Source organism: Mustela nigripes, unplaced genomic scaffold (genome assembly GCF_022355385.1).
Source record: "Mustela nigripes isolate SB6536 unplaced genomic scaffold, MUSNIG.SB6536 HiC_scaffold_76, whole genome shotgun sequence".
In the NCBI taxonomy this organism is placed as follows: Eukaryota; Metazoa; Chordata; class Mammalia; order Carnivora; family Mustelidae; genus Mustela; species Mustela nigripes.
Genome location: NW_026739491.1, coordinates 2,825,595 through 2,837,263, shown reverse-complemented (window position 1 = coordinate 2,837,263; position 11,669 = coordinate 2,825,595). Strand labels below are relative to the sequence as shown.

Sequence of the window (11,669 nt, the reverse complement as noted above, 5' to 3'; positions counted from 1 at the left end):
ACTCATGCTCTCTCTCACTGTCTCTCTCTCAAATAAATAAATAAAAATCTTTTAAAAAAAAATAAAAAAGAAAGAAATAGAAGGGGAAGAAGGCTCCCCGCTGAGCAGAAAGCCCTTTGTGGGGCTCCATCCCAGGACCCTGAGATCATGACCCGAGCCAAAGGCAGAGGCTTAACCCACTGAGCCACCCAGGCACCCCCCAGCACTTTTAATTATAGAATATTTCCCATTATTTTGGTTAAATTAACTTTGTGAGCTATAGCTTCCTTTCCCTAGTCTAGAACAGAGTTGTGGAGATTTTCAGATCTGGATTGAGTCCTCCCCCTGCCCATGTGTATGCTGTTTTTCTTAAAAATAAAGACATTATACCTTGCCCACTCCCATTTCCCTATTTAGAGCAACTTGTTTAATCAAACTGCGATGTTTGACAATGAGTGTTGAAGACAGACAGACCCGGTCCATCACTCACCTATAAGTTCATTCAAACGCTTAACCATCTTGAACTATAACAGATTCACAGGATCTTCTTCAAGACTTTCCATCAGGACCATCATTGTCTAGGGTTCAGCTCCCACCGGTCGTTGCTCTCATGGTGGATATGAGAGCTGTTCTCCCAAGAATAGGAATGATTAATGGCCTTTTTCTTTTGAGCTATATTAAAATACTAGTTCCAAATCCCATCCCAGATTCATTGAACTAAGATTTCTTGGAATGGGGTCTGGCATGTTTTCAGTGACCATCCCTAGAATATATATTTATATGCTAAATATGAAGTCTTGCATCTAAATAATTACTGACTTGTTCTTTTGGTTTAAGAAAAAGAGCAAACATTTATAAATGCCAATAGTGAGTTTAATACAGAACTGAATGGAAGCTTTTTCTCTATGAATTTATAGTAGTTAGGGATTTAACAAAATATTTATTAGGACGCTGATTTTATCCCTCTTATAAGAAAAATGAATTTGCCATAACATGAATTTATAGTGTGAATATGCTTTGGTAAAGAACGCAAAAGCTTTGGAGTCAAAATAGCTGGGTTTAAATCATGTCACATCGCATTTGCTCGCTCTGACCTTGAGCAAGTTAATCTGTATTTAATTTTTGAAGTCTACAAAATTTGATAATATTACCTAGTTTATAGGCTTTTGGTTGAAAAATTAAATAACAAAAGAATTATAAAGCACCTGTAAAATTATGGCATCTAATTTGTTTTTAATAAATGCTAATCTTGCCTCTTAATCATTATACCTTAGCACTTAGGGAGTGCATGTAAGTGCCATCTGGAACTTCCTTGCATACTATGCACTAGGGGTTGTTTAATTCAGGGAATCAGGAAGGAAGCATTTTGCTTATGGAATCATTCTGCTTATGGAATTCAAGATCTTTGGGATGAAATAAAATCCGAGATGGAATCGAAGCATTATTTCCACCTGGGAAAAGAGTAAAGAGTGAAAGCAGGGTGGTGGTATAAATAATGCTGGAGAGAACTCTGCTAAGAGACTCGAAATGCACACTTGACGATCATTAGGTATTTAAAATGGCAGCCGCAAGGCCAGAAGTTCCCTCGGAGGGAAGGTTGCAATGCCATTTGCAACTTAGAGTCCCCATGGACTTCTTGAAGGTACCTGTACCAGCTTCTACTGGTGCTCCTTGGATATAAACATTGGAGCTTTTCCCTGTGGTGTTTTTCTTCTGAGATCCACTGTCTTTTGGCTTTTCCTGCCCCAGAGCAAAGTCAGCGGCCCTGCAGCTTCTCTGCCAATATCAGAGTCCCCTTCTGCAGAGTTGTGCAATGGTGACAACCCAGACTACCATGGATGGAGAGTTAGCTATGTGAAGTTGTGGTTTTATGTATGTGTTACTGTAGAATTTGAAGATAGGAGACTAAACAGAGTGAAAAGGACGCCCTCAAATTTGAAATAGTCAAGGAAGAATTTTTCCTCTTTTGTAGGAAACAAAATTGGCTATCCATTAGCATAACAGCTTGCAGAGTTCTTTTAAGAATGCATTTTTAGTTCTGTTCTACAGAGTTGTGACTGTTTTGTTTTCCTTTCTTCCCCTCTCTTTGTAGGTTGTTGGAAAGGACACCAATGTCATGTTGGTGGCTTTGGCAGCAAAATGTCTTACTGGCCTGGCTGTTGGACTAAGGAAGAAATTTGGACAGTATGCAGGACACGTGAGTAACACTCCTTATTAGATATAAATTGAGAGCATTACTACTAGTGGCAGGCTAGCTTGCTTTATGATTTAAAACAGCTCTTTGTAAAAGATCTTTATTTATTGGACAAAGTGAATTTTTGCTAAGTTTTATTAATATTGAGCATAACCCCTCACAACATTTCAGTAAAGTTGTTGGTTGTAAATAATTCGTTTAGCTTTATATAGAAAATTAGGTACACAGCCTAAATACTTAGTTGAGTTGATTTGCTTATTACTTACTTACTTACTTATTAATATTTTGCTTTGTTCTTATAAGATTATATGCAGTATAACAGGATAAAATGAAACTTGTGATAACCACCTGGACAGTGGTTATAAAATATATACAATATATTATATTGTGTTTTCCTATTAAAAAATAATAATTTACTTACATACTTGAGACATTTTATATAGGTTACATTCTTGGTGGTGTATCAATTTAATTTATTCTAAGAAATGTGACTGGAGCCATTTGTGGAGTATACTCTCTTTGTGTACATTTAGAAGCACTTAAGTTTGGTAACAGTTTTAATAAATTGAGATGTTTTCTTTAACTGTGGCATTTGTCAATTGGCCTCTGAATCTGGTCTGAATTACTTAGAATGGTGCAGCATCCTGAAAATTGACCCTACTAAGCTTTAGGGTTGAACTTGCTAGCCACTTGATCATTTGATCACCTAGAATGGCTTTTAGAGGCTCCTCATAATTTGTAGTCATGTGTCAGTTTTATGTTGTGAAGTTAATGTCTAAGCTCAGTTATGGTATTTGGAGCTCGCTTACTCATAGCATTAAAAATAAGTGCAAAGAACTTAACTGGAAAAAAAATACACTACCAAATAAAAATAAGTTATGACTAACTTGTTACCAGGGAAATAAAAATGTGGGTCCATAAAACCCTTAGACATGAAATTATAAATCGGAATAAAACTATAAGTATTTTATAGCAATAATATTTATTATGCAATACTTATATGTATATATGCAATCCATGCTAATTAGCTTTGGGTCGTTTTCGTGTTACTTATTAGTGTACTTTTTAAAAAAAGAATATACTTCAGTTTCAGTAAGCATAGGGCTCCTTGCTCAGTGGGGAGCCTGCTTCCCCCTCTGCCTGCAGTTCTCCCTACTTGTAATCTCTCTCCCTCTGACAAATAAATAAAAATCTTTAAAAAAACACAAAAAACTATCATATACAGTATTTGATGTCAAGCATGTTAATGGTTCAGGTTTATTTTCTTGAGCTATTTATAAGCTCTCTTTTGTAAAATATATATAAAAATGATCTTGATTTTCAAGTTTATAACTACTAGTATTAAAAAGTCTTTTATATTTCTCCATGGAAACTATATTCCATCTGGTCTCGATCACTTATGTGCAATCTTAAAAAAATTTTTTTGGGTGACTTTGAGCTTTGCTATATCTCGTGGACCTTAAAAAACAACTTTAGGTGCGCCTAGGTGACTCAGTGGGTTAAAGCCTGTGTCTTTGCCTCAGGTCATGATCCTGGGCTCCTGGGATCAAGCCCCGCATTGGGCTCTCTGCTCAGCAGGGAGCCTGCTTCCCCCTCTCTCTGCCTGCCTCTCTGCCTACTTGTGATCTCTGTCTGTCAAATAAATAAATAAAATATTAAAAAAAAAAATTTAATTTGCCTGCTAGCACGGTGCCTGGCACTCATTCGATATATTAGGTATTTAATAAATATTTTATGAATTACAGTTGGTTTATAAGATAAAAATTATAAATATTCCAACTTTATTGATCTAAACTTAGCATTTGAATAAAGGTATGCTTCTGATCAAAGTTGTTACGGTTTTTAGTACTGTTTTTTTTTCTTAGTGTCGTAAGGGGGTGGGAGACTTCCCCAGACTAGTGAAGTGTATCAGAATCTTAGGTGGGGAAGAAAAATTATATACTATACCTGTTCCACTATCCTAAATCCACCTAGTTGAGAATCTTTTTGTCTAAAAAGAGATGTTACTGATAGAAATGGTTATATGGTTGCATGAAGATGTAGATGCAGAAAAAGAATTAAGAAGCACTGCTACCATGGTACAGAATGGGAACCCTTAATTGTTGTGGCATAAGATCCTTGTGCCCTTCAAGAAAGTAGATGACTTTTTATCCAACTTAGATGTTCACTTTTTTTCGGTAATGCCAAACATTGTTTAATAATGGCTTTATTGAGATATAAGTTACATACTATAAAATTCACCCCCTTAAGGTGTATAATTAAGTGGTTTTAATATATTCACAAGGTTGTGGAACTCTCATGACCATCTAATTCCAGAACATTTTCATCACCCCCCAGAAAACTCCTCAGCCCATTAGCAACCACTCCCTACTGATCTACCTTTGTCTGTGTGGATTTGACATTTCAGGGAATCATTTAAATAGATCCTATATATGTGGTCCTTTATGACTGGCTTCTTTGAGTTCACATATTTTCAAGGTTCATTCATGTAGCATGCCAGTACCTTGTTTTTTTTCGTTGCCAGCAAAATAATATTCCAGCTATTTGCTTTTACAGGTTGTGCCAACCATTTTGGAAAAATTCAAAGAGAAGAAACCTCAAGTGGTACAGGCCCTGCAGGAGGCAATCGATGCAATCTTCCTCACCGTAAGTCATGAGTGACTCACACATGTGTGCGTACTGACATCTAATGTAAATTTTGTCAGTGTAATATTTTGATTATTCTTACAATGGAGAAAAGCTCACTGACCATGTTTTCTTTTCTAAAGACCACACTGCAGAACATCAGTGAGGATGTTTTAGCAGTCATGGATAATAAAAATCCAACCATCAAGCAGCAGACATCTCTTTTCATTGCAAGAAGCTTCCGCCACTGCACTGCTTCTACGCTGCCAAAGAGCTTGCTAAAGCCCTTTTGTGCTGCTCTACTTAAGGTATAGACTTCTCTTGGGAATTGGGGGAATTTTTTATACTTAGGGAAGTTTTTTTTTCCCATATTAATTATGAACGGAGATTACTTGACTTACGGATATTAGTAGATTATGGTCTTTTGAGGATCAGACCCTCTGTAGCTTTGGAAACTGAATCCAAATTCTTGTACTCTGTGTTCCTATTCTCAAAGAAAAATACAAGTTAGCTTTATGATTCCACTAACTGCTAAACATTTTGTTTCTTATTTGGCCCATACACTGGTTTTCTGCTGGATCTGGCCAAGCACACAGGCATACAATTTGGAATCTTTGAAGATCATTTGCATATGAGGCATTTTAAATAGAGGGTAGGAGGAAAAGGAAATACTTATTTGCTGAATGGATTACCAGAGGTTTCCTTAACCCAAAAAGAATATATGAAAGAGTAACTGTTAGTTGGCAAAGGGAAAGCTACACTTAGCTTCAGTAAACTGTAAAAAGCAAGTTCTTTATTCAGTAATCACCAGTCTGAATTAAAATCAGTAAGACCTAAAATATCTTGGATTAAGATCATTTTGCTTCTTCCGGACCACAGCACATCAATGATTCTGCTCCTGAAGTAAGAGATGCTGCTTTTGAAGCATTGGGTACTGCATTGAAAGTGGTGGGTGAAAAAGCAGTAAATCCATTCCTAGCTGATGTGGACAAACTCAAGCTCGATAAGGTAGGTTAGGGGTAGGATTTTTGTCCGATTTCATTATAATCTATCTCTGTGTATTATGATTTTGTTTCAATTTTGTCTGTTTCATGAAGACAAAAATGGTGGTCAGCTTGGGAAAGTTATTTCATTTGCTAGTGGTGGTTCAGGCCTAGAGTGTAAAAACATAGCTTCTGAGGAATTAAATTTTATTTGAAGCTACCGTGGAGGTTTGAATAGAAATAGCTTTCAGATTATTTAAAAAAAAAAAAAAAAAAGCTGAGTGGTCAGTTCATAGAGGAGGTAAAAAGAATGTTTTATGATAAATTTGGTTCTAGTATCTGGAAAATTACCTTTCTAAATATGAATGTTTTCTGTCAGAAATGTAGTTGTATGTTTATTACAATTTTAATTTGTGTAGAAATAAAATGTGAGAAAGTGAATAATTTATTTCTCCTGAAAAGGAAACTTTCTGAATTCTCATATATTTGTGGTTTAGGTGAGTTATTAAGCACTAATGTAGTGATAATATTTCAGAGCTGGGCTTAATGATATTCACCTTAATTTCATTCTCTAGATCAAAGAATGTTCAGAAAAAGTAGAGCTGGTACATGGTAAGAAAGCTGGACTAGCTGCTGATAAGAAGGACTTCAAGCCTGCTGCCGGAAGGACTGCCACTTCAGGGGCTGCAGGAGATAAGGACACAAAGGACATTTCAGCACCCAAACCAGGACCCTTAAAAAAGGCACCTGCTACTAAGGTTAATAGATGAGACGGAAAATATAGTTCAAAAGTTAGAATTTAGTAAGGCAGGATCTGAGTCTCAGGTTCATTATCCTTCCGATAGATTTCATTTGAGAAATGAACTCATTACCACATTAAAAATATAGCAAAACATCCATCAACCAAGAGTGTTCCAACAATACATTTGGTTAAGTAAACTCATAATAGAATTAAAAATGGTAATGAATGTACAGGAGCCCATTTTGAGGGATCATAAAGTATCATTAAATGAAGAAAATGTGGCAAGGCACTTAATATTAATAGTATCACCTTGGTCATTTTGCTAATAAGACTGCTAAATCACATCACCAAGTCTACATACCAGTCAAGGTCATGTACCTTTGTACAAGCATAGAAGAGGGAAATGCCTAAAGATGAATATGGCATTATTTTAAAGAACATTTGTCCTGTGGACACTGAAGCATGAAATTATCTACTATAGATGCAGAAAGCTTATTCCTTTCCTCACCCTGAACCCTAACATGAAGTTAGGGGAGAGAACTGGTGTTTAATAAAGCATTACTTTGGAAAGTGTTTTACCTAAGTAATCTCATTTAATCATCAAACAACCCATGAAATTGGTGTTTTGTGATTCCCATTTTTCCAGAAAGGGAAAGTGAGACTCGGCAAGGTTAAGTATTCTGCACAGAATACTGTGCTATTTTTTTGTTCACTTATTTGTTTATTCTGTCACCCCACATCATCCCGTAAACTTTAAAGGATAAAGATCTTATCACTGCTCAGTTGCATATGCACAGACGAGTTTCTGGCAGAAGCAGGAACTGGGCACACATTTGGTGAATGGCTAGGGTTGCAGAACTGGGATTTGGACCCAAGTGTCTCCAACTACAGTCTGTGTATTTTCATTCATATTTTGCTGTTTCTTCAGCATTCTCATGTGGGGTTAGCAGCGGTTCCCTTCTGTCTCACCAGCTATTGCCTCTCTAGACAATGACCTGGGCACAGGACCTTAAGGCCTTTTCTTATCTTGCTGAACCTTGCCATGCTGGCTGGCTTTCTCTTAAACACACAAAAAAATCCTTTAAAAAAAAAAAAAAAAAAGTTGGGGAGCAACCTGCTTCATTCTTCCTTTGAAAATACTTATTACCAATATGTCCTATTAAGCCAGTAAATATATATGTCCGTAAAAAAGAAAGAAAAATAGGAGATTTATTAATTGAGGTACTCTATACAGAGTGCTATTTATTACAGGGAAGGATCCAGAAGAGGTGTTCTGGTTAGTCAAAGAGTTTAGAATTTTCTGTTTTTATGATCAGAAAACAATGAACTCTCTATCAGATTGTTATTACGAACCAGCCAAATCATACTGCTGATAGGAACTGGCAGGTATTGGAGGTTTCATTTGATTAAAAAAACAGGTTTTTTGTTTTGGCTAACTACACCTTAAATGCTCAGATTATGTTCAAGATAACATTGGTTTCAGAGGAGGTCTGGATGTTGAGGACTAATTTGACCCTCTGCATTTTATCTTTTTCTTTTCTTTCTTTCTTTCTTTCTTTTTTTTTTTTTTTTTTTAGGTTTGGGGCATAGTTTAACAAATATCCAAAACAGACAGGAGGAATGATTTGAATAGTGATGTGTGTAGTGATGTGTGTTACCGTATTAACATTACTGCCATTGGCTGTGTGCCTTGTGATAAACTGTGATTTTCTTGTAACCTTTCAAAACTGGATATTTAAATCAAGATGTTTAAATCAAGATATTAAAGAGAGTATTAGCATTTCTTGTAACTTTTCAAAACTGGATATTTAAATCAAGATGTTTAAATCAAGATATTTAAATAGAGTATTAGCAGATAGAAGCCAGTAGGTATAATAAAAAGTACGACCAACTGAAGTGTATTCCAAGATTGCAAGGATGGTTCAATATTAATATTCAAAAACTTAACTAAATTTAAGATTTAGTTAAGAGATAAAAAGAAATCTAATTTCAGACACTGTAAAAGAATATAATAGATTTCAGCATATCTTCATGATAAAAATTCTTAACTACATAGAAATGGTTGGATACTTTGACATGACTAAATACATACAGAGAGATCTATAGACAGCAGTAGACCTGGCAAGCCACAAGTCAATATCATGCTTCATAGTGATGAAAAACTAGTACTTCTATTAAAGTGGGAAGTAAAACAAAAAATGCCTGCTGGCTCCATTATTGTTTAATAACATTCTACAATTAGATAATAAAGTAAAACCTAATATGAGGTAGGAAAAGGCAGAGTTACCACTTTGTAGATCATATGGTCATATACTTGGAAAATAAAAGTAGGCCAGCTGAAGAACTGTTACAACAATAAAAAGATTCATTTCTGTGGCCATCTTCAACATAACTAGACCACTTGCCATTGCCATAACAACCACTCTATTCCTTCAAAATTAGGTAGTTCTACATTGAGTTAATGATATATTTTCCTGTTATTGGGGTATCTTGTAGTGAAGTATTGGGTAGCTGCTGGAAGTTAGGAGCTGTCCTTTACTAGTGTAGGAAAGATTTAGAGGTATTTAAAGGCATCAAATGTTAATTCTCATATTAATCTGTAAATGTAGTATAATTCCAGTCCATTTTCATTTCATTTATCTCTAGCTCATTCTGAATTAGAGGGTCTTCTTACTAATGGGGTCTGCAGATTTCCCCATGGATGGCCTTGAAGAGGTCTACCTGCCCTTGAAATTGCTAAGTTCCCTGGGTACCAAAAATACCCTGTATTTATTTGGTTGAGTAGTCCCTCATTTTAAAACAAATTTTCAGGGAATCTCTGGCCCAAAAAAGTTGAAAAAATGCTGTTCTAAAATCCTAAGTGGTTTAGTTTTGTGTGTGTGTGTGTGTGTTTTTTTAATTGCTCTTAGGCTGGTGGGCCACCTAAGAAGGGGAAACCAGCTGCACCAGGAGGTGCAGGGAGCACTGGAACCAAGAACAAGAAAGGATTGGAGACCAAAGAAATAGTGGAACCTGAGCTCTCGGTCAGTATTTTGCAAAGTGCCTCAAACTTCTAAAGGCACGGAAAGTCAGTTCCTATAAGATTTGAATTCTTTGTTTGTGGAGTTCTACAACATGGTTTATTGAAACTGTGCCTTCATGAACTTGCCCTTTATGGTAGTAGGATAGAAGCCTCAGATACTATAGCAAACCTGTGGAGTGTTCATGTAGTTTGGCCTGGGGTATTTTTACAATCCTTGTTATCTGTTTCCTTAAGCAATTCTTTTTTTTTATTTTTTAAAGATTTATTTATTTATTAGAAAGAGAAAGCAAGAGGGAGCATGTTGCCGGGGGCACGGGGAGGGGCAGAAGGAGGGAGAATCTTAAACAGACTCTGCGCTGAGTGTGAGCCTGACACAGGACTCCATCTCTTGACCCTGAGAGCATGGACTGAGTTGATAAAACTAGGAGTTGGACATTTTGACCGACTGTGCCACCCAGGTGCTCCTCTCCTTAAGCAATTCTTAATTTTAGTGTTTTTGTATCTTACAGGTAGAAGTATGTGAAGAAAAAGCTTCAGCTGTCCTTCCCGCTACCTGTATACAGCTTCTGGACAGCAGTAACTGGAAGGAAAGGCTGGCCTGTATGGAGGAGTTCCAAAAGGTAGATGCATGGGATTGAGTTGGATGTGAAATGTCATTACATAGAAGCAATGAAATTGACAAAAGTGCTTGTCCTGCTTGCACTGTTTCACATCCAGTGAACATGTTTCAGGGTCTTAACTAAAGATAAGTTGGGGGGGGTATTTTTTTTAGCTCTGTAGTGTTTATCTCTCAGTATCTGCTTTCTGTGGCTTCTATAAGCTCATAACTTAATACTTAAGAAAAGTAGGCTTAGTCTGAATTACAAGATTTAGATGCATTTTAATATCACGGTATTTGTTCATTAAACTCAGTAGGCAAACAGATAGTTCCACTCAAACCCCTCATCCATTTCTCGGTTTCCCTCTTCATTGTCACAATTCTTGGAAGAACAGACATTATTACTTGGTATGAGAAGCTCCTTTCAGAAATCTGTGCATGGTAGTTCCTTTTGACATTTACTCTGATTCTAATGAGAAGAGTTCATAGAAACCACAAAAGCACTGGGACTTAAAGCAGGAGACCTGGCTTTCAGTCCTGCATGTGCCACACTTATCAGGTTTAGACCCAAGTTTGTGTATCTTTGAAATTTAATACTTAACTACTTCTAACCTATCCTACTTTGCTATATGTTTTTAGGAAAATCAGATAACTCAAAATATGTATAAGCAGTTTCTGCCACGCACTAGGCAAATGCAGTGTTACGGTGATATTCCTTGGAACATATTCTTGTTGAAATTCTGAAATGCAGGGTGGGTGGGTGGAAGAGTTTCAATGGTATTAATATAAAACAACTATGTATCAAATATCCAACTTAAGAAACAAAGCTGTCTAAGCTCCCTCTGTAACATTCCTTGTTTCCATTCCTCCCTCTCTTTCAAGTCACCTACTTGACTTTTTTTTGTACTGCTTCCCTGGCTAATCATTAACCCCTTAACTCTCAGTCTATTATTTTACTTTAAGGCTGTTGAACTAATGGATCGAACTGAAATGCCATGCCAGGCATTAGTGAGGATGCTGGCCAAGAAACCTGGATGGAAAGAAACCAATTTTCAGGTAATTTTATTTTAATTAACATACAATGTATTATTTGCTTCAAGGGTACAAGTCTGTGAATCATCAGTCTTACACAATTCACAGCAATCACCATAGCACATATCCTCCCCAATGTCTATAACCCAGCCACCCTCTCCCTCCCCTCCCACCCCCAGCAACCCTCAGTTTGTTTCATGAGATAAGAGATCTTATGGTTTGTCTCCCTCCCGATTCCATCTTGTTTAATTTTCAGGTAATTTTTAATTGGGAATTTTAGTATCTTTCATTGAGGTAATTTCCATCGTATCATCCTATGGAGTGAGAGAGGTATAGTTTTGGTAATGATTTTTAGACTTTTTTTAAAAAATCAACCAATGTGTCATCTAATTTGAAATGTAAACAGTGGAGTGTGTGCATTTTGATTAAACACAAAAGTAGATCTGTGTAACTGGGAGTTTATGTATATGGAAGTTTTTTTTTTTTTTTTTTTT

The 11,669-nt window shown here is 36.3% G+C and overlaps 1 protein-coding gene across 4 annotated transcripts in view; it reads left to right on the top strand.

Moving 5' to 3' along the window:
• Positions 1-11,669, top strand: part of LOC132008254 (cytoskeleton-associated protein 5) — a 106,848-nt gene that overhangs the window by 51,886 nt on the left and 43,293 nt on the right. For all 4 annotated transcript variants that reach the window (XM_059386784.1, XM_059386781.1, XM_059386783.1 and 1 more), the window contains exons 9-16: positions 2,072-2,176; positions 4,730-4,819; positions 4,942-5,106; positions 5,678-5,806; positions 6,357-6,539; positions 9,433-9,546; positions 10,055-10,165; positions 11,107-11,199. In XM_059386784.1, coding sequence (XP_059242767.1) covers positions 2,072-2,176; positions 4,730-4,819; positions 4,942-5,106; positions 5,678-5,806; positions 6,357-6,539; positions 9,433-9,546; positions 10,055-10,165; positions 11,107-11,199 — 990 coding nt within the window. The remainder of the gene's footprint in view (positions 1-2,071; positions 2,177-4,729; positions 4,820-4,941; positions 5,107-5,677; positions 5,807-6,356; positions 6,540-9,432; positions 9,547-10,054; positions 10,166-11,106; positions 11,200-11,669) is intronic.